This window comes from Falco biarmicus, chromosome 9 (genome assembly GCF_023638135.1).
Source record: "Falco biarmicus isolate bFalBia1 chromosome 9, bFalBia1.pri, whole genome shotgun sequence".
Classification (NCBI taxonomy): domain Eukaryota; kingdom Metazoa; phylum Chordata; class Aves; order Falconiformes; family Falconidae; genus Falco; species Falco biarmicus.
The window spans coordinates 38,594,173-38,617,866 of NC_079296.1; the positions used below are offsets into that span (position 1 = coordinate 38,594,173).

A 23,694-nucleotide genomic window follows, 5' to 3' on the forward strand; every position below is an offset into this window, starting at 1 on the left:
TTTATGTTTTATAATTCCTTAGTATTCCATAGGTATATTTGAGTTCAGGTTTTGCTGTTAATGATGTCTTCCTGTTTTTTTGGTTTTTGTTTTGTTTTGAACATGGTTGGGAACTTGAATCATGCTAGATTATTTTCTTGAAAGTTTGCTTGTAGAGTTGGAATGCAGAGTTGATGAAGGCAGGTGGACATACCAAGCAAGCAGACATAGTAATAACATGGAACCTGACTCAGAAAAAACAGAAAGCTTGAAAGAAGATTCTTTAGAGAATTTTAAAAAAATCCTCCACTGAGCATGATAAATGGAAGATGGTATTTTTAAGTACTGCTTACCTGAAAAGATTCTCTAGAGGTTGACAAACCAGATACTACCTAATTACTTGAGAACCTCTGGGATTTGCTGTTCACTATAGCAAGTAGTTTACTTATTAGGAAATAGAGCAGTAACATTAACATAAAATTAGTTTGTTATTCCAAGTGCCTTGTTATCCTGGTCTCCATGAAGTAGGCTGCATAAAATGGTTATAGAAAATACAAGAAAATCCAATTATTCAGCAAGTTGGACAGAAATCTTTGTGAAAATAGAAACCTTCCTTTTTCCTAGGCACAGTCCAGCATGAAATAGTGCATGAGAAATGATCACATGTGCCAATTTGATTAGCCTTTAAATATCCTGAAATTTGTTACAGTGGTAAATTCATTACAAAAATAGTAATAACTTTTATGTTACGATACAGCAAAGCAGATCCATATGAAGTACTGAAAATAAAGAACTGCCAGTAGACCGGGAGTCCTCAAACTACAGCCCACGGGCCGGATACAGCCCCCCAGGGTCCTCAGTCTGGCCCCGGTATTTACAGACCCCCCCGCCGGGGGCTGGGGGGGAAAAACAAGCAGCCGCAGATGGCTGCCTGCCACTGCATCTGCGCGCCGGCCCCCTGGTTAAAAAGTTTGAGGACCCCTGGTCTAGAGTGAGGCAGTGACACCTTGGGGATGCACACAAGTGCAGTTACGTGTCCCTGAGAATGGCTTTGTCAGCATATGATTGCCTTTGTTAGCCCCTTTGCACCCAGAGCAACTGCATGGGATCATGTCCAGCACAGGTAGGGGAATATCATCATTCTTCCAGGGGCACTGAAATCCACTGGCTGACTGTACGTAGTATTGCTGTGAGGGCCACATGCTTGACTGCAGTAATGGGCATCAGAGCAAGCTGAATCACTGACATCCATCATGCTTCCACCTATATGTATTGTATTAATCATACCAACGCCTGCCTTTTACTTTCTCCATAATCAGTAATTTGCTCATTGAGGAAATCAGATAAGCAGATGTCAGACAACTCTACATTCTTTGTGTTGTGATGTGTTATCAGAATGGGAATCGGTCCCTTTTGCCTTAGTGAGAAACCAGTCTGTCATCCCACCTGAACATGGCGTGGCATGCCATGCTATGTCTGAGTTTTGCTGACCCCTCAGGACTGTTCTGTCAAATACACTCTGAAAATCTTTGTGGGTTTGTGAAAGTTGGATTCCAAATGTGTAAAAAAACAAGTATGAGACATAAAGAACAGAGCCGAATGTTTACTGTTTCAGTGAGGAAGAGCTAACCACAGCAAGCAAAAGTAAATGCCTTGTAGCACAGTTACATGCTTGAAGTGATGATGAAGTCAGATCTCACCAGTGCCCTGAACCTGTATAAGAACAAATCTCAGTCTGACTGGTCAGTGGCCAACAAATAAAACAAACTTGTCAGCTTCATAAGTGAAGCCAAAAATAGAACTTACCCAGATTTTAAGTAGAGCAGCACCAGAACAAATTTTTGCTTCATTTGCCAGTGTTGGTGTTTGCAGACTAATCACTTTTTTTCCGAAATGGAGCCAGTCCGCAGCAGAGGTGAAACCTAAACTTGTGTCTGCCTGAACTTAGTCTTCCCTTTCCCCTTGGCTGTTCCATTTCATTAATACAGCCTTAAGCCTTGCATCTTACAGCTTACCATCCCAGGCTTCACTGCTTGTTTGCTCCTGCCGTTTATAGGAAACTCACAGATCAGAAAGCAGGTGACTCACCCTAGTTGCCTTTTAACTGCAGAAAAGATTTGCATGAAGGGAGTTGTTTTTTCCTGAATGAAAAGATCATCCTATCTGATAGTGTTGCTGCTGTATTGTTGATTTTGTCTGGAGGGTTGGGTTTTTTTGGTGTATGAAATTGTACCATGCATGTGAAGAATGTACTAGCTTTACAATTCACAGGAGTGTTTTCTCCCTATAAAATTATTGCATGTTTCTCAGCTGTTACAGTTAAATCCACATGAAATTTTAGGTTGTGTTTAGTTCATCAATAAAAAGCTTAATTTTCTCCTGATATTTTCTATTCCATAAAATGCTGTAGCAAGTATTACCTGCAGCATGGATATTTAGAGATGGAATGATTCGTCCTTACACAGTCTGTAGGATTGCCAGATAGCTCAGAGGTTTGGCAGGGAGTTTTTACCTGGTATAATTGGATTTTAGGCTGTGATACGTTTCTGCTCCTTTTTTGTTTATTCGTGGGTATGTTGGTGAGCTCAGAGATTTATCTGCTGCCTAGGGAAAAAAAAAAAAAAAGAAAAGATGAGAGCATTACTAATTGCCAAAAAATACCATGCTCCACAAAGTAAAAATGAAAGAACAATTGAAATTCATATCAGGGACCATTCAACAACTAACATGAGTAGCTTGCAGTGAAGACATAGGATAGTATTCTTTAAAAATCCTGATGCTGCGACACAGATGTAACTATGCATTGTCCCACCTCACGTAGTATTCTTTATTTGTATTCTCTTCATTTTTTTCCTGTCCTCCTTTTTTTTTTTTTCATTCCTTTTCTCTTTTCTCTCTCGTTCCTTACAGTTTGTCTCATGTTTCTATGCAGATTTACTTCTCACGCCTGATATCAAAGTAGTATAAGAATCTGTTCTAAAGCATGAAAACTGAATTCCCACAGGGTGCTAGTCTCTTTAGAAAAAAATGTAACTAGTGCATGAATTCTGATTTTTTTTTTGGATACTAAAATAAATATTATAATCAAGTATGAAATTTAAAGATGGTAAACTGTGTATAGAAGTTGTGTAATACAGTAATACAGTCCAAAACATCTTGTTAGAAGCAGAGGCATACATGCTAAAAGCTGCCTTGGCATATGGATGTGGATTAGAAGATGGATGTTTAAATACAAAGTTTAAGGCCCATAGACCCATGTTCGCATGCCCTGAAGTCTACCTCAGTCTATGTACTTAGTAGTTTACACAGACAGGGGAAGTCATCTGAGCTAGGCAAAAAACAGGTGGCACCATGAATTTAGTCCACTTCAGTCTCATTTCCAGAGTTGAAATCGCCACTCTGCCATGCCTTCCCATGCAAGATAAAGGAAGTGCTGGACAGACCAGAACAGGATCCACTGGCTAGGAATACAATTTAAAACAGCTGGCATTTTGTGAAAATACTGTCATCTTCATGATTAGTAGTTTCCATTCTCTTCTGGGCCAAGTGACCTTGCTAAAGGCTTCAGAGGTTAAAAGCAGGTCCCCCTGCACTTGACACTGGTGAGGCCACACCTCAAATCCTGTATTCTATTTTGGGCTCCTCACTTCAGGAGGGATGTAGGGGTGCTGGAACATACCCAGAGAAGGGCAACGATGCTGGTGAAGGGTCTGGAGCACCAAGTCTTATAAGGAGCAACTGAGGGAACTGGGGTTGTTTAGCCTGGAGAAGAGGAGGCTCAGGGGGGACCTTATTGCTCTCTACAACTACCTGAGAGGAGGTTTTAGGCAGGTGGGGATTGGTCTCTTTCTCTTCTCCCAGATAACTAGCAACAGGACAAGATTAAATGGCCTCCAGTTGTGCCAGGGGAGGTTTAGATTGGATATTAGGAAAAATTTCTTCACTGAAAGGGTGGTCAAGCATTGGAACAGGCTGCCCAGGGAGATGGTGGAATCACCATCCCTGGAAGTGTTTAAAAACCACATAGATGTGGTGCTTAGTGACATGGTTTAGTAGTGGTGGACTTGGCAGTGCTGGGTTTAGACTGGATACTGGGAAGCGTTTCTTTACCAAGAGGGTGGCCAAACACTGGAACAGGCTTCCTAGAGAGGTGGTTGATGCCCCAAACCTGTCAGTCTTTAAGAGACATTTGGACAATGCCCCTAATGACATGTTTCAACTTTTGGTCACCCCTGAAGTGATCAGGCAGTTGGACTAGTTGGCCGTTGTAGGTCCCTTCCAGCTGAAAATATTCTGTTCTGGTTTATTCTGCTACTTGTTCCAGAAAGTCTAAGCAAAATATATTGTTTTCCAAGGAAGCTATTAGGTGGTATTTTTTTCTGTACTATTACATAGAATGTTAACTAATTGCTTGGGAAAAAAAATATGTATTTTACTGGAAATACCGTGAAAGGAAATTGGAATTTCAAGGGAATTTAATGTATTTTTAAGCTCTAGTGGAGCACATCACTGAATAGTGGGCCATTGTGAACTGATACATGTAGATGTTATGGGCTACATGGTCTGCTTATAGAAATTTAGCAGCAATGTTAAAATCAGTAAACTCTGGCAGTTGCTCTGCTTGCAGGTCTGATTCCTATTACTTTGTAGGACAGAAAATTAAGACTTTGTCGATAAAACATTAAAAAAGAGGAACTAGATAAAGGACATTCCACCACTATGAGCAGCAGACCTTATTTACCCATCTCACTCCGCCTGTATCTGGTATTCATGTGGTCCCATGGTATGACACAGTTCATTGACCATTCATGACTAGTTATTTCCTGTCTTCTAACTCTTTTGAAGTCCTCTTCTACCTTTTTCACTCCATTTGGAATTGGATTTCTTCCTTGTGAAAGTTAGCTTCCTCTCCTTTTTAAATCTTAAAGTCTCTCAGACTCATGTGGGTGTTCACACCTGATTTCATTCCCTTCTCTGTTTCATATGTTGCTCTATCTATATTAAAATACTACAGTAAAAAACTGTAAATGTTTTAGAAACAAGCACTTAAAAGTTAGTAGATGGTGCTGTTCAAGTTTTCTGCAAACTTAATGCACTACATCTGAATAATGTGTCATTATATCATCCCTAGTGTATGTTTAGCAAGTAGGGGTGTTTTTTCATGGTATCCTAGTAATAATAGTAAATCTTGTTGCACTGCATTAAATAAGTACACCTTAATATCCATACTGCCTGCATGTATATGCATACTAATATGTTAGTATTTCCATAATAGAAAACAAAAGTTTAAACCAAGTTGATGAGTAGATTATTGGTTTTTATTCAACTGTGCGAGTTTGTTTTTACATTACATTAGGTATTGCAAGTCCCATTCTAAACTTTCAAGCAGTAGTAACTCCTACAACAAATTAACAGTAGTGCACTGCATAACTGAAGATAACTTCAATGGCTGTTGTTTTTTTCTATTTCTCAGAATTTACGCTATCAAGGTGTCATTCCTATATATATCAATTTGTATTTAAATTTATCATTCTCATAAAGACATACTTGTACTCTAACAGCAGGCATTCTGTAGTGTAATCTGTGCATGACATGGTATCTGCTTTCAAAAAAAAAAAAAATGGTTGGTAGCAGTGTTTACAAGCTTGAGTCTTGTATAATATTTGCTTCCTTTTCCTTCATGTCCAGTAGTTCAAGCACAGTGGTACTCTTTTCAGTAGTTTCCTTTCAGACCAGGATTAACTTCTAATAATTCCCAATATTAATTTCTCTGACCTGTTCTTAGAAACCTCCACAGCTGGAAAATCCCTGGTGTCTTCAAGCAATCAATTCCACTCTTTCATTACCTTTAGAAAGGGCCTCAGGTTGTACCAGGGGAGGTTTAAATTGGATATTAGGAAAAATTTCTTCACTGAAAGGGTAGTCAAGCATTGGAACAGGTTGCCCAGGGAGGTGGTGGAGTCATCATCCCTGGAGATGTTTAAAAAACACATAGATGCAGTGCTCAGGGACATGGTTTATTGATCTACTTGGCATGCTGGGTTAACAGTTGGACTTGATGATCTTAAAGTTCTTTTCCAACCTAAATGATTCTATGATTTATTCTATGGTTCTTCCTAAAATCCACCCCACATGTCTCCTTCATGGCAGCTTACAGCACTTCTTGTCTGGTCCATCAAGGATGTGAAGAACAGTCCGTTTCCAACTTCTTGTTTCTAGTATATTTAAAGAGCTTCTTTTCACATCATGCTCTTGCTTCTTGTGACCATTTTCTTCTGCTGGTTTACCTCCTTGTGGAGGTGCAATGCCCAACACTACAGTACTCCCAATGGAGGCCTTAACTCTGAGTTGAGTAGAAGGCCTATTTCATACAGCTTGCTGACTGTGATCCTGCAGATACTTAATAACAGTCTGGTTGCCTTTATTTTCAAGAATGTGACATTACTGCTTCCAGTTCAGCCTGTGATCCACTATAGTTCTTAATGCTTTTCTGTAGAGCTCCTGCTTAGCTGCTTTGTTCCCATCTCTTATCTGTACAGTTGATCTTTCCTGCCTAAATTCAGTACTTTGCATTTGTTCCTAATGTGCTATCTTCCTCTCTTTCTCAGTCAGTTTGTCAAGATTATGTTACATTATAATACTGGCTTTACGACTCAGTCTCTATCCAGAATGCAGTACCACCTAGAGATTTAGCGAGGCTGCTCTATTCCATTGTACAAAGTTTTTTTTAATGAAAATACTGGGCTTAGTGCAGATGCCTGTTGAATTCTACTCAATAAATCCTGTCATTTTGACAGAAAAATTTGGTAACTATTTTGGAGTAAATTTTTTTAACCAATTATGTACAAACACTATCATTGGTTCATCTAGAACTTATTTCGTTAGCTTACTTAAAAGGAAGATAATGTGAAAGCATACAAAACATTCTACTTGTTTGTCCACAAAGGGGAATTAGCCCATCAAACAAGTAAGCTTGATTGTTTTGCCATGGTTTATTCTTGATAAATCTATGTTTGCTGTTAACTCTGGTTGTTTCCTTTCAGGTTATCCTTTCTTTTAGCAGCAGGTGTCATTAAAGCACCTTGGGTATTCTTCCTGTGTAAGGATAAGCACTTACGAAGAGGCTGTTCTGTGTATGGCTTTTGCCATACTTCATGCAGAAACATAAGCTCTGCTTCGTATCGTACACTGTTTAAAATACAGGTTCACCCAGTTCACAGGACAGACCTCTGTTGTTCTTCTGCCTTACATTCTGTAAGTTGCAGGTTAATGCAAATGAACAAACTACTCTTCATGTTGGAGACTTAGACTTTGACATGCTTAGTTTATTCATGAAAGGAGTATAGCTTCATCCTTGCTGACCCACAGCTCTGGTTTGTGGAGACAAGAGGACATACTATCCAGGGTCCTATTTTCCCCACAGCTTTTGGGGACTAGTAACTTAGAATGAAAGACCTCAGTGAAGTCGATGCAGTCATGCACATGCACATGTAACTTGTAGTTGGAATTCGTGTGCCTTACAAAGCCTTCCTGTATTGAGATACTTTGGCTGTCACATCAATTACATGCTGTAATGCCCAAAGCTGCTTTAGTTTGTCAGGGAAGTTTGTTCTCATTGCCAAAATTAAACTTTTCCAGGAGATTGGAAACCTGATCTAGTTCTAATACTTAACTGACTGTGAAAGGGTTTTACTGAAATTATTCGTGTGCCTGAGCAGTTTCCACAAAACCTTAAAATTATTGGTAGGCAACACCAATGACAAACCAAATTAATTTCATTAATACTTTTTTAAAAAGTGTCTATCAAAGGCTTTTTTTTCTTTTAATGAAAAAAAATAAATCTTTGTATTCCATTCTGTCTGTTCTAGTAAGAAAGACTTCCCCCCCCCACCTCCCCCCCTTTCTTAAATCCATTGCCATGGGATAAAAATATTGCTGATCATTTCCAGTTCTGATTGCATTTAGGCTGGGAATGGTTACTATGTATTTAGATTCATTAGTTGTTACTGTTCACTGATTGTTCAAGTCAGATAATAGCGGAGATCTCTCAAAGACCAATTTTACCCCATGCAACCAAGCGAGAATTATTGAGTTACAATTGGCTGCAGTTACTGTGCTTTTTATGTACCTTAGTTAAAAAAAAAGGATAAGTGAAGCTTTATGGTCCCAGGATGAGAAGTGAGCACCTCCTAAATTCCCTAGTTGTTTAAGCAAATGTACTCTGGTGTGTTGCAGCTAGAATAATCACAGTACTAAAAAATGTGACCTATGAGAAAAACAACAAAAAGGTTAATTAGCCTAGCAAATAGAGCAACAAAAGGGGAGAAAGAAGGGAAAGATAGGATAGCCATTTTAAATTATATAAAATGTTTTTGCACAAGAAAGGAGAAAATCTGTGTTACATGTTCATAATGGATACAAAGGGAATAAGCTGTGATTGCATGGGGGAAGATTCAGTTTAGACATTAGGAAAACTGATTTTTTTAAGTAAGATTCTGTTAAATTTTCATAGATATTAAGGCTCTTCTGTCTGCCTTTGTGTAATTTTTATCTATGGCAATCTGTGTTCATAAATCACAGTTATGCTGAATATGTCCCATTTCACTGGCCAGCAGAGGCTGTTAGAGATGCATATTGTGACAAAATAAGCAAAGGGAAAATACTGAACTGGATAAATTTCCCATTTGATGGGTTAGAGGGGAATATTCCTTGCTGACTTGTTTCACATAACTTTGTCATGAAACCTCAAATTAAAGAAAACATGTCACATGCAAAACCAAGAATTTTCCATGGACTGGTAAATTCATTAGTAACACTGTACATAGAACTGAAAAGCTGCTGTTGTATGATTGTCTTTAGCATCTATAAAGTTTATAACAAAATCATGTAATAAATTGTTCAGAAACAAGATCTGAAATAATAATGTTCTTTGAGGGGTGGTTGTGTGTGTGTGTTTAGTTCTACTTCACTTAAGGGGAGCCCATTTATTAATAAAGGCTATCGGCCTCTTAAAGCAGAATCAAATTACTGATTTGTTACATGAAGGCTGGTTTGCACAATGGTGTGCTTAATGGGTTATTTAGTTCCACATCAATTGGCACAGATCACTCAGTTCAGTGGTTATTGGTTACTGAATGACTAAATGTGTGTGGAGGTACGTTCTGGGCATCAGAAGCCTCTTGATAATTGAAAGCAGGAATGAAAGCAAGGGATGTAGGATTCATGGCTAGGGTAGTTTTATTTTCACTGTCTTGGTGTCTGGGAGGAACATTGCTAAAACTGAGAAGTTTACATTTCAACAATAAGTCATAGGTGGGAATGTGTGGAAGGAATGACAGCAGTGGTACCTGTGCATTCAGTAGTGGGCTGTGCATTAGATTATGTATTTTTACAATAATGCACAGGTTTTTGATTGGCAGGCTTATGCTGTTTACCTTTTTTAAAGATGGTATATTTACTTGCAAGTCAGACAGTAGAGACTGTGAGTTGATACTGGAGAGACATGAGAAAATCTTGAGGTTGTAGATAATAGTTTCATCTGCTCCAGTTTGAAAAATGCAGTTAGCACTGGCAATCTTTTGCTAAGGGACGTATTCATGTACCCAAGGAAATTTATATTTTTTTTTAGTATGATCATTCAGCATAATTCATTTAACAGAAGCAGATGGATTTGGCATGTTAAAGAAGAATCTTTGATGCAGGGGCTACCATTGCTCAGGCTATATTCATCTGATAAACCTACATTTCTTACGGAATTCTGAATTGTCTATTTTGTCCCTTGTTTCTTTTCCTTTCTAGGTACTGAAATGTCTTTTTACAACAGTCAGTCTTTGAGGTATTCACTGCACCTTTTTTACCTTTGACATATTGATGTTATCCAAAAGCAGTTTCAGTTTTCTTGTCTGCATTTCATATGACAGTCTGCCTTGAAACAACTATTTTGTTTCTGCTTTGGGAGTGAGACTTTGGGATATAGTCTCCTTCTCCACAAAAAATGGACTCTTCTAGGGAGGAAAGGGAGTTTCTGCAGGAAGGCAGGCTGTGTCACATGTTTTCAAAGCACAATTTCAAATCTCTTGTTCACAGAAGTGGATTTATCTTAGCACACTTCACCAATCTCTATCACAAGGAAGCATTGTGGAGAGTTCACCATGAGATAAGATTAAAATACAAGCTAAATGTTTTTGTTTTTTTTTTTAAACAACAACAACAAACAAACAAACAAAGCAACCAAAAAAACCCAACCCAAACCAAAAAAAACCAAGTATGAAAGATGAGGAAGGAAACAAAGGTTTTTATTGAAAGTACCTGGAACCTGTGACTAGATCTAGCTAAGTATATCTTCATTGTAATAATTTCTTCTGTTTTGGGTTTTTTTTCGTGGCCTTCCATCGGACTCCCCAGTCCCATGCAGAGGGTGTTATCCAGCTGTGTCTTGGAAACATCTCAGGATGGAGTCTACACAACCTCTCTGGGCAGCCTGTTTCACTGCTGTGCTGTCCTCATGGGGAAAAAGGTTTTCCTTACACTCAGGCTGAACCTCTCTTGTTCCAACTTAAACCTGTTACCTTTCATCCTCTCACCATGTACTGCTGTGTGGAGTCTGACTCCATCTTGATGATCTCCCCCATAGGTTTTGGTGGGCTGCTGTTAGATGCCCTGAAGCCACCTCCTCTCTAAGCAGAACCAGCCCAGTTCCCTCCCTCAGCCTCTCCTTGTAAAACAAGTGTTCCAGCCACCAGCTGTCTTGATGGTCTTCTGCTGAACTCACTGCAGTTAATCAAGCTGTTGGTGTCCCTTGCTGCCAGGGCAGGCAGCAGGCTCCTGCCCACCTTGCTGTGTGCAGAGAGCTCCAGGTCCTTTTCAGCTGATTGGCTTTCTGGCCAGGCAGTCCCACCTTATTCTGTTTGTAGCAAGAGGTTCTCCCTTCTTAGCTGAAAGACTTTACATTTATCTTTGGTGAATTTTTTAAGATTTCTGTCAGACGATTCTTACAGTGTGCATAAATCCCTCTGGATAGCAGCCCTGCCCTTAGGTGTATCAACCAGTCCCCGTATCTGATGTCATCTGTAAACTTGCTGCGTGTGCACTGCATCATCTCCTCCAGAAACTTGGTGAAGATATGCAGAACTTGTCTTGGGATAGACTTCTGTGGTGCTCCTCTTGTTCCCAGCCACCAGGCACAGTACAACCCATGAACTGTTGCCCTCTGAGCCTGATCATCTGACCAGTTTTTATCCATCTAGTTGTTCAACGATCCAAAGTCTAATATCCCACATTGGTTACAGAAACTGGGAGATGGTGTGAAGAGCCTTTCTAAATGGTAGCCACTGTTCTTGCCTCATTAAGAAATGTGGGAGAAGGTAGTCAGGTTGATGAGGCATGAATTACCCTTGAGAGATTCATGCTGACTGTTCATAGGACTATGTCCTTCATACGCCTGGAAGCGTGTTCCAAGAGGAGCCAGTCCATGATTTTCTTGGGGACTGAAGAGAGGCTGAACAACCTGTACTTTCCCAGTTTGTTCTTCTGTCCATTTTTTGAAAATGGAACCATTAAGAATTTTTGAAGTCAAAATGCAAAGCATCTGTTTGGTTGCCTTTGGAGTTAGCCAGTCCTACAGTACTGGCTATTTAGACTACTTTAAATGCATACAGATGTGATAGAGAAAAGAAATTCTATTCTCTTTTCATTTTCAAATGTTGGAGTAATGTGTAGAAATAGTCTTGTATTTCAAACACGACTATAAAGCTGGTAGGCCATATATAATTTACTTTATAAGTATTAGTGGCACAAGTGAGAACAGTGGCTCAGCTGGCTTTTCCCTGTCTGTTTTCAAACAACTAAAGTATTTCCATTGTAAATTAAATGTATTGATTCGCTTCCCACTAGATGGAGCAAATGTATGTCAACCTAGGAGAGGAAACAGAATACATTTTAGATTAGCAGAACCAAATCACTTGTATTGAAAACTGCTGTTCTGTTCTTTTGAATTATTAATTTTCTGAGTTTAAAATGGAATCTTCTAAGCCATGTTGTGGTTTCCTACTTAATGAGCATAAGCAAAGGACACACTTTGTGTGGAGGTCTGTATCGGTTGTCATGTTTTTAATGGAGTGAAGACAGGGACTTCAGTTACAACAGAGGTGTATGATTCTAATAGCTACGTTTGATCGTATTTTCTGTTGTTCCTATTTGGGATTTAAAATTATTTTTTAAGATATCAAACCAAAAAAGTGCTTCCTTGAAATGAAATAATTGGGAAAAAGTAAATAAGCTTTCAGGTTCCCAAGTGAGTCCTCAGTATGAGTACAAATGAATAATTTGTACTACTGAAATCTTAGCTTCTTTTCTGATTACACTGTTTTGTTCCATGAAAACTGCCACTTTGTCTATAAAACTTAACTTACCTTGTATCTATTGCCCCTTATGGTTACAGTACCATTACTAGTTTGGATTCTCAGGCAACTTTCAAGCTTCCCCCAACATTTTAGATTTAAACATGTGTTCAGTGCTCTTACACAGCATAACTAGGTCAGTATTTTCAGGAGTAAAACTCCTAGAATTGTTCTAGGTATTATGAAAGAGTGGCACACCTACAAAGTGCCATCAGTGCTTCAAGAGGTACACCCAAATTTCAAGGAAGAAGGAATGAAAACAGGGCTGTAATACAGGTTTTCAGCAAAAGAGTTGTAACTTAGGATAGAAAATAGGTGCTAAAACTCTGTGCCAACTTACTCAGCTGTGACAACTTCACAGTTTTTACTTTAAAAATACTTTCTGAAGGCAGTCGTTAAAAATTTCACTTTAAGCTTTTCAGTTACATTTCCTCTGCTCACATCCTTCCTGTCTCCCACGCTGTTTATTGAGAAGACCGTTACCTTAATGTATGTTCCGTGAGAACTGAAAACACAGGAATTGTCACATGGAGACAGGCTATTGATCTATCTAGCTGTTTTTAATGGTGATTAATTTTGTCTTAATTTCCTGGAGCAGAATATTGTAAGTTGGGTTATTGTTAAATAAGCAAGCAAAACCTCCTAGCATCTAGGAGTAATAAGGTAACATTTGCCCCGTAATGTGAGTTCGTGTCATTTATTATTTTAAAAACCTCAACTCTTTACCATATAATGTAATATTTTTTTCTTATTGAAAATTCTTTAATCTTTCAGTGTTGAAGGTCATAACTTATTCTTACCATTGAACAAACTGATTGGTCTTTATCGAAGTTTATGTTCTCACCACTAATTTCACCTGAAATAACAACTTAAATAAATAATCTTTTGCACAGTTTTCTCTGTTAATAGCAAGAGGAGTTTTATCACCTGTATTTGAAAATGTACTATCTGTAATGTGTACAGGCTATGGCAGGATAGTGATTTTACTATCACTTGATGACAAATTCCTTGCCAGCAGTTGGTGACAATACTGCTGTCAAAGACAAGAGTTCCGATCTGTGGTTTAATTAATCATTTATTAGCTTTGTATTTATAATATTCCAAATAATGTGCTATGCAAAAGATCTCATTTTACAGGAAGTGCCAAGAATAGATTTCAAGAATACACATATGAACATTTTTAATGATAAATAGGGTGGATGGTATTTGCCATAGCATCAAGATGTCACAATATTGACAGATTAAGAACATAGGACTTCAATTTACATTTTATAATGTGGGGTTTTGTTGTTTTTAAAGTAACACTCAAAATAATTGCTTTCAGCAAAAAAGTTAAAAAGTGCTTTTAGTGAACAGATAGCAGCAATTATATGAAGTTCTTACTAAATTAGTCAGGGGAAAGAAATAACGCTTGCTATTTCTTGTTCTCCCTCTAGTGCATCAAAATTTCTCTGGCAGACTGTCATCTGGCAGGATTAAGTGTAGGATAACGGTTGTATTGTGACTAATGCACAAAAATATCAGACACTAGCTAAATATTTGCAGAGGGCTGACTGGTAAAACATTTACCATAGTTTGTTACGCTGAATGACATGCTGCTTGACACAATGAAATTTTTGAAATATGGTCATTAGTCAAATGTCCAGACTAGAGAAAGAATCTCTTTAAAACCATTCTGTTCTCAGTGAAGAACATAATAGACAAATTCTGACCCTCCTAGAGTGCATACAAGCATTTCTGTTGCTGCTGTGCTATTTACATATCACAAATAACTCTGTATTTGCAGTGGTATAATGAAGATATCACTCATCAACTTAGCTCTTGTTAAGGTGTTAGCCTGCACTGCATTTTAGTAGTCATTTGTGAAAAAGTATGACTGACAGAGGATGTTGAAACCAAGATAAAATAAAGCATAAGAGCATATAATGACAGTTTAAAGGTCAGCATTTAATTGAATGTAAGATAAGAAGAGATAGCTTCCTTCTTTCACATCATGATGCCTCTTTGTTCATTTATGTTGTATATCTTGAAATTTTAGACTTGGCTCAGCATTATTTTTTAGCAGCTGAGACCCTTTATTTGCAGGATTGATGGTTTCATGGTTATATGTGACCTTTAAAAATTAATTACCTGGCTACAGTTGTTTGGATAATCACTTTTGAGGAGGGTTTGCATGAAAAACTTTGTGTTGGAGAAAATGCTGTGAAACCTAGTCAAACACATTGTTTCACAAAGCTTGGATTAAAAAGCAAATAAGCCGAATAGCACATTCGCACCCAGTTTCGACAGACCGGCAGAGATTTAAAGACTAAGGCCAGGCCTTGGTTTTAATTATTCACTTTTAAATCCTAGTAGAAAAGCAAAGTATAAGGTTTGTCATCAGTGTTTATTTCATAGATGAAAAGCTAATTCATAGCCTGAAATCACACGTGTGCAATAGTAATGACTTGCTATTGTGGCTTGAAGTTGAATACCAGGAAGGTGTAAATTTCATTAATATTAGACTTTGCTATAAATAAGATTTTGAGTCCTCAGCCTGAATCTTCCCGAGCAAAACCATCAAGAATGCAGGTTTATTACAAGTATTGAAATGTGGAAAGGAATACACACTACTTGTGTAGCATAGCAGCAGTAGTAATGTAATTATGGTTTTAAATGTATAAGGACATACTTGAATGCATTTTAGTTGGGGTCAGCAAAGGCTTTCCACAAAACTACTGACACCTCTCTCAAAATCATGGGCCAGGAGGCTGAGGCAGGTGTCCTGTCTCGTCTCACACCTCCATGTTTGCAGCCAGCTCTTAAATAACCTTGTTTGTAGGCTGCTCTGGCTTCATCTTGTAGCTGATTTCTCCCCTCTTCCTGCACCCCTATGCGAGGCTACTCAAGAGTTCTGCTCCTATGGCTACTGGACACTTTCTTCTAAATTTTCCTATTTAAATTTATTTCCAAACTCTTTTTACCATGGTGCTTCACGCATGAGTTTGTAGGTTGCTGATGGACGGAATCTTGCACAGGACTTCGTTTTACCTCAGTATTCCTCCTACTGGAAATTCCATGCTTTGTATGTGTTAATTGTAGATTTGCCATTTATGTCTTGTATTCATCCTGTCACTGACTGTGAATGCCCAACCCTCTTCCTCTTCTGTCAGCTTGTGGTTGCTGACACTCCAGTTTATGTCAGAGGTGTGTACAGTTTATGTCAGAGCCCTAAATACTAAACCTTAACCAATACTTTCAAATCCCTTCTATTCTTATTCCAGTCCTCAAGCTCTGCTAGTGTTCCTGAGCAACATTTCTGTTCATGGATGATAGCACCCTATTTTGTGTTACAAGCCCTGGTAGTCCATACCAGTTCAACCATGCAATAACATTTTCTTAACCGTAGCATTCAAAGTGAGTGTAGAATTCAAAACCAGTAGAGAGTTGCATTATATTCAGTTTTTCCAATATGGAATATCCATGTCTTCACATGGAATGTTAATATAAACATGTGTGTCTCAGGTATTTAATAAATAGTGGATTATGAAAGCAGTGTGAGAAATCACAAATCTGGCACTGAATTACATAAAACAGCTTCCAAGGAGAGAAAACCATTACTACTACCGTTGTTCTCATTATTATGGTGGGGTGTTTTTTTCTCAATTTTTGATGCTTTGTGTCTGAAAATTACTCTGGTTTATGGTTTGCAATTTAAGGTTTGATAAATGAAGAGCTTCTTTCTGCTTGAAACTTTGTAGTTAGTCTTTAATAGTGATAGGGTTTTTTTTCTGAATTCTGTAGTACTAGTAGTTCAAAATCTGGCAGACCTGGATGCTGGAGAAAGAGCTCAATGAGAGTATAACTCTTCCGGCTAGGAAGGTGGGCTTTCTGAGAGAAACTTGTCATCCCAGCCACAAATAAACTTTACTAACCTGAAAAGAGCATCTGCATTATTAAAACAAAAACAAAGAAACAAAAATTCTGACGTTTGGGCCAAGAGGAGCTCAGAAATGAGCCTGCTTGTACTTAGTCTCTGACTGGTTCTGCACGAGGTAAGAATTGGAGAGTGAATCCCTGTGCCAGTGCACCTGAAAAGAGATACCTATTCTACAACTTGCAGTTTTGAAAGTGCTGTATCAGATTAGTAGATCAATGCTTTCATCTATGGAAATCTTACCTGAGACTGTCATTTAGAGATGTCTTACACTAGGGTCATTTTCCTGTGCTCTTTGCTCTCTATGGTTTCTACATGTAGGCTGGTAATACTCATGTAGTTCTACTTTACAGAAAAATAGTATCAATACAGTTCTACCGAACCTCTCAATGGCTGCTAAAATAATCTTTTTTTGTAAGTATATGCAATTTTTTGTGAGGTGGTAATGGTATAAAGCTCTTGCTGACATGACCTAAATTTCACTTACAAATAATGTGACTGTCTCGGAATCATTAACTATTCTGCCCTGTCACAAAATAGTGTATCCTATGTTTTATAGAAGAAAAAAAACTATATCGGAAATGTGGTATTGGTAAACGTTTCCAAGTATGTGTTCACCCAGGAAGAAATAGTGCCCTGCTACTATGAATCCAATTTTACGATCATTGGGGGGAGGGAGGGGGGCGGTGGGCGGTGGAAATTATAACTAATGTTTAGAACACACCTAAGAATTGCAATAGATTTCTTTATGTAGTAAAGAAGTATTGTGTAGCTTTGAAAAGAAAGTGATTTCTTTTATCTGTAAACCTCTCATGAATCAAGGCTATTACCTGCCTGAGGGCCCTGGTCAGTGTAATCCTGAGAAGTTAAAATTACTCCATTTTAATACACTTTCTGTTTACTGGTCCTCTAATACAAGTGTGTGTAAGTGTTTCAATTAAAGCGAGTTTGTGGTAGTTTTATTTCACAGCTATCCACCCACAACTATATCTGATTTTCCTTCCACATTGCAGGTTTTAAAACAGCTTTTGCATGGTAACAGCTTTTGGCTACTGTAGAATTCTTACTGTGTCTAATTCCAAGAGTAAACCTGAGTTTACTCTTCATGCTGTAAGTTTTTGCTTGAAAATAAAATGTTCCTTTTCCCTGGTTTACCAGTGTAGCATTATGCTCATCTTTTCCCCAAAAGTTGTCTGTTTTCTTGAGGAAGTCTAGGTGTATATTTCACCACTAGCATTGTATTTCTGCCAGCTTGTGCACCAGCTTTGAGTTCTTTATTTCTTACAGTGTTATCTTACAGAAATTATTGTTATTTTGTTCAGTGACTGAAATTTACTTGGTGCTCTTGATGTAACGGAGTACTATTTAAACCTTTAAGACTGACCTCGAAGTCTAGTGGTTCTTATACTACCCTCTGGTCACTGAGGTGCTTTCCCAAGTGATACAAATGTATGCAGGTGGATTTATTCAGTTTAATATAGTGCCATTACCATGCTGTGGACCCAGAAATAAAATAACAGAGCCCTACAGTGTCACTCTCAACAGATCTTGTTTATATATAACTTGACAGTGAAAATAAGAAGATGAGAAGGTATAGCAATTCTGGACTTAAAAAATTACATTCGGCATGATTGAAAATTGGGTAAAAGTAATAACCAAGGGTGGTTTTTTTTGTCTGTCTGTCTTTTGGTAGGTTTATCTGATACTCCTTCTGTTGTCATTTTTCTCTTGGCATGTCAGGCTTTTGGGATACTAAGGATGTCAGGATTTCCTTCTAATTTGAACTCTAGATGTGAAGCTGGTAATAGATCATTCAGTAGTAGATCTGTCACTGGTTATGTATTGAGTCTGCTTCCATATATTTTTTGTTCTTTAAAATGTGAATCAACTTGATAAAGGGAAATTTTCTGAGTGCCCTATTGCATTGGCAGAGCCAATACTATTTTTTAAAATAGTTCATAATCATGAAAGTTTTGTGTGTTTCATCGTTCAGTGTTTTGTTGATATGAGTAAACTTGCTTTTGACGTTTTATTTAGTGTCCCTCATACAGCCATATTAATTGTGCTTTTTTTTTTGCTAAGTTATTTATTATAAAATTCAGAACTTCAGCATGAAGCCTATTTTTGTAAAATAATACGTTGGTAAGTGGGAAGGAGGAAATAAATGTCAAGACCTGGACTGTGTAGAAAATTGCTCGTCATATGTTAAACAATGTTTTTTGATAGAGTTGCTCACATATGATTGAAAAAACCATTACCCAAAACCTGTGTTACCAAAACAGATTCTTTTACCTGTGGGTACATTACAGTACATACAGTATAGACTGTAAGTCATAGACTGGCCCAAATCACTCATGTTTTAGGATTTATGGGGAAAAAAAAGAATCAATGGAGGGAAAGAGAGAAGAGAATTCGGAGAGCGTATTAAGAGAGGAGACTAAAAATAAAAGTTACTTTTTTTCCCCAAGATATATAACCTAAGGATAATAATTTAAGTGTTGTGAAAGTCTTATGTGCTGAATGAGGTGTAAATGTATTTACCTAATATTGTCGGGATTAACTTTTCTTTGTTGAGAAGATGGGTTGATATCATGTCTCTAAGAACAACTTCTTGCTATCCACCTACAGGCAAAAACCAGACACACCTAAGAAAACATCACAACAGTAGAAAAGGATAGCAAATTATCATCATGCAAATGTGTATTTTCATGTAATAAACTGGTATTACTTAAATGGCAGTTGAGGTGACTAGAAGGAAGAGACAGTGGCGTATGAGATAATGCCACATAACAAGCAGCACATTAGGACCACTTAATTTTTCCTGCAGTGTAGGATCTTGGGCTGATTGATAGAATTGAGAAGTGACACATTCAAAACTGGAAAGAGGTGTTCTTTCCCTCCCAGAGCACTTAGCTGACTTGGAGCACTCTTTTATGTAAGTGTAGCAATAAAAATCACCAGGATTCTGAAGCCTCTTACTCCCACTGACAAAGTATTAAGCCCTTTCGAGGGCCTACTAGATCTGCTGCGTCTGATGTGAAAGTGGGAGGGTAAGCATATGAGTATTTCTGGACAGTGAGGAGAAGTAGTAGAAAAACTTGTTTTAAAAGTAGAAAAACCTTTTGGTTCTAAAAACCTAGGCATCTGTTCTCATCATCTAAAGGTTTCTTGTAAGACTTTTGCTAGCAGCAATGACACAATATTTAAATACCTAAGTACCAACTTCAAAAGTCAGTGTTTTAACTAAAGCAGGGCTATTCTGAACTTGTACAAAGCTGTCTGACACTATTTTATTTTAGTTTGCATTTAGTAACCAGTGCAGTGCTAGAAAAGGACCAGTATTTGTAGACATGATCTTAGACCGAATTATAAGTTTGACATTAATAACGAAGTTACTAACCATAAAAGAGAATAACCCCTTTTCTACATTTTTTCCCTCAGACACCTGAGGAGCTAGAAGATGTATCTGACCTTGAAGAAGACCATGATGCACGTAGTCGTACAAGTATTCAGACCGAAGGGAAAACTGACAGGGTATGTATTACACCTGTTGATTTTAAACAGTTTGATGAGGGGAAAAGTGCTACTTTGTTACTTTTTCTATGAAGCCACTTAAATTCATGCAGTGAATCATTAAAAAATTTTTTCAACACAATAGTTTTCTCAAAATATGCAGAGGGCACAGAAGAAATGCGTATGACCTGGAAGAGAAATATACAGTCTAAGTTGTGAACATGTAAATTACAAAAATACTTACACTTGCTGAATGAATTTCTAACATGTTACAGTTTTTTAAATGTATCTTGGTCTAATAGAAGCTTGGTTAATACGGAATTTTGTGTATCTGGGTCTTACTGAAGTGTGCAATGCATATTGACTAAAAATAACGTCTACATGAGAAAGTTCCTATGCACAGAAGAGAAAGGGATACATTTGCAATCTTAGCCACTGCGCTGCCTGAGTTACACACTTTTCCTGCTGTGTTCATGTGTGAACCTGTTCTATAGTTTACTGCTTAACTAGTGAATTAATGAGGAAGTACGAAGGACTTAATACAGTATTTGACAATTTCTGTATTTCTGGAAGTTCTGAATCTGATTTTCCTGTTGTATCATCATTTAACCTGAGGACTTTCACTGTATTACTGGGTTTTGTGTATTGTTTACATTCAAACATTTTTAAGAACCTGAGAACATTTTTCAGATAGCAGAAAATTTCTTAGTACAAAAGTAATGCTTAGCAAATATTGATCTTTATTTTTTTTTCACTTTAGTTAATGTTTCAGCAAAACTGAACCCTATTCACAGCTTTCTGAGGTGGAAAGATCCACGGGGCCAGAAATGTCTACTTCATTACTTGTTTGCTCCATACCTAGAGCAATAACAGATCTCTCACACTTGATTGATTCTAGTATTGTTCCCATAATGGAAATTATAAATGATAGAATTAGTTGGTAAAAAGCAAAACTTTTCAATATAAAAAGAATTATGTCAAGAAAATGGTATTTTAATTCATATCAGTTTTTCAGGAAACGCTTTTTTTTAAATTCAACAAACACAAATATTTTATTTATTAAGACACTAAATACCAGTGAAAAAACACTAACCAAAATGATGTTCACTTGTGTTACCTGTGTGCATATCAATTATTTTTTAATTAACTGTCAGTTGATTCTTAAAACATGAAAAATCTCACAACTGTATGTGTAAGATCACCTCATATAATCTTATTACTCAATCAGCGTAATTGGCAGTTAAAATGTGCTAGCTGCCCTTTTCAATTTAAATCAGTCTTTGTAAATGTTAGCACATTACAGGCTAAAATTTCTATATTAATTAAGAAAGGGAAGGTTTTCCTTGAAAATGCTGTCAATATAAGATGCTATGATTTTTTTTGGAACAGGTACATACAGTGTGCTTGCATATTTTCATAAATATCCCATAATGAATGCAGTTGAAGTTTTTTTCTTGCTGGGAAATCAGAAGTAGTAGTTTGTAGATGTTTACTATCACAATGTAGTAACAAAAGATCCGCTAAAGCTTTAAAAGACCACATTTTCACACATGGCCTTCCAGAATGAGTAGTAAACCAGAGTACTTCTTTAAATGGAATGTTTTTTGAAAAGAAAACCATAAATAACACATACTTCCAGATGACTAAGCAAGAAGCACATGTTGAAAACTGTTGTAGGTAGGGAGTGGCTATCAAGAATCAGAAGCATAAGATATTGTGGTGGAGAGAGATCTCTGGGATATGCTTTTCCTTGTAGTACATGCACAACGCATAATCTGCGCTGTTGGTGAATTTGGTGAGGAGGTGGAAAGGACTGTTATTTCTAGATAAATTATGGTTAATCCATCTCAAAAAACCAGTATTTTAACACTATAGGATGTACATTTCTATTTTTTCTTCCATTTCTCCCCCAAATAATACAGCTACTGTAAACGTTCCTTTTGGGAGGATCTAGATAGCAGTCATTGCTTAAAGCCTGATTCTATAACTATACTTGGGAATAATTTTCTTAGATTTGAGTTCGTGCTATCAGGGCCATAAATGCCAGACACATTACCCCCAAAATTAATAGAAAATTACAGCTTTGATACTAAACTAGATACATACCCTCTCAAACTAAATCAACATATTGACAGAAACCCTCATGTATTTTTTTTAAAAGAAATGTTTGAACAAATCTGTTTGCTGCTACAGCAAATGTGAAGAATGATTTAAGACCTCTTTGTTTGGACAGCTATTCAGTATTGATATTTGAAGATTTATACCTACATCTGTTTAGCAATATGAAGAATCTGTATAGGGAAGATAGATCTTAAGATTTAAGCAAGGATTGTTTTGGTTTCTCTTCTGCAGCATATTTCTGTTATTGTGAGGCTTTTGCATGCAGTGGTAACACCAAGAATGACTGTTCCAGAAGCGATATGTCAAGATCATAGAGTAACCTTTTTTCCTCCTTGAGTTCTTCCTCTTGAGCATTTCAGCTACAGTAATTCAATTTTATTTATATATGTCTGTCTCACTACCAGTTCTGTGTAACGGTACTCTTGATTCTTCTTGCTTTGTCAAGAGTGTTGTATTTTCTCCCGTGTCACATCTCTCACTGCTCCAACAGGGAACTAGTACCTATGAAAGCATCTTTTTTCTTTCTCTTTTTATCACAACGTATAAAGCGTGTAAAACCAGATGTGACGTGCATATGCCACCTGTAACAAAGGCTGCATCTTAACTAGCAAATGTAATTTTCCTTATGTAGGAAGAATTCATATATTATTAATTATAACTTCTTCAGAATCTTTCTCTCTATAAAGAGAGTATAGATTAGTGGTGAGATAGCAGGTCTGAGATTTGACCTTGCATTTATGTTCCTGACTGCAAGTATATAGGTAATCTTGGAAACGTTAGTTAATTGATCTTTCCCTCAGATAATTCCATATCTCTTAAGAAGAATATGATAGTGCTTATGGCACTGGCTCACACTGTGGGATGCAGGTTAACTTGGGCAACATGCTGTGATCTCTCTGTGTAATTAAACTGGATAGCAATACTGATTATTATTTGTAGGGCAGGTTTTTATCCCTGAAGAAAATCCTTAGGACTGAATCCTTAGCTACTATAAAAACAAGTACTGCTTGTGGATCCATGGACTAGCACAGTTTTTCTCAGCTCAAAGTTAGATCTTCCTCTAGTTGTTGTGTCTAATTTGTGTAGTTACTCTGTAAGCTTATCACACAGTAATTTTACTTGAGGAAATTTATGCCATCGTGATCAGTATATTTCTAGTGAGGAATGTAGTAGCTTACTATCATATAATTTTGCATTGAAGAGAAGGTCAAGTAAGAATTTGCCCAGTTAATTTTCATACTTGGAAGACAGTGTACATTTTGATGACAGGAGGAAGTTTATTTTAAGTATTTAAAGTTACTAAATTAGGGAAGAGAAAAACTTAGCTTAATATCAGAGTTACTGCTACAGGTTAGATGTTCATATTGAAGAAGGGGCAAAATGTTTTATCTCTTAGAGATGACAAGAGCAGAAATACTTTCAGGCAGCCACCCATCCACATTTTTTTCCTCAGAGTTCAGCAGACAATTTTGTGAATACATAGAAAAAAATACCTGAGATAAGATCTTCTTTCATTCAGATTTGTTGCATACTATGTTCACACAACAATTCATGGCTGATGAGGAATTGACTCTGCATGTATTATTGTGAATCCAGGCTGAATTATTTTACTGTTTTATTTGTATTGCATCTTAAATACAGCAATCATTAGTATGTCTAAAAATATATTTAGTCTTTAAAAGAGGCCATATAAATGTCTTGCCAAACTCTATAAGAAGAGAAACTAGACATAGAAGCAAACACTGAGAACACCTATTGATACTCACA

General features: G+C 37.2%; 1 protein-coding gene across 3 annotated transcripts in view; it reads left to right on the top strand.

Annotated features, from left to right (window-relative positions):
* The window catches only part of CTNNA3 (catenin alpha 3), a 500,767-nt gene that overhangs the window by 413,466 nt on the left and 63,607 nt on the right, over positions 1-23,694 (top strand). For all 3 annotated transcript variants that reach the window (XM_056352597.1, XM_056352598.1, XM_056352599.1), the window contains one exon: positions 19,735-19,827. In XM_056352597.1, the coding sequence (XP_056208572.1) occupies positions 19,735-19,827 (93 nt within the window). The remainder of the gene's footprint in view (positions 1-19,734; positions 19,828-23,694) is intronic.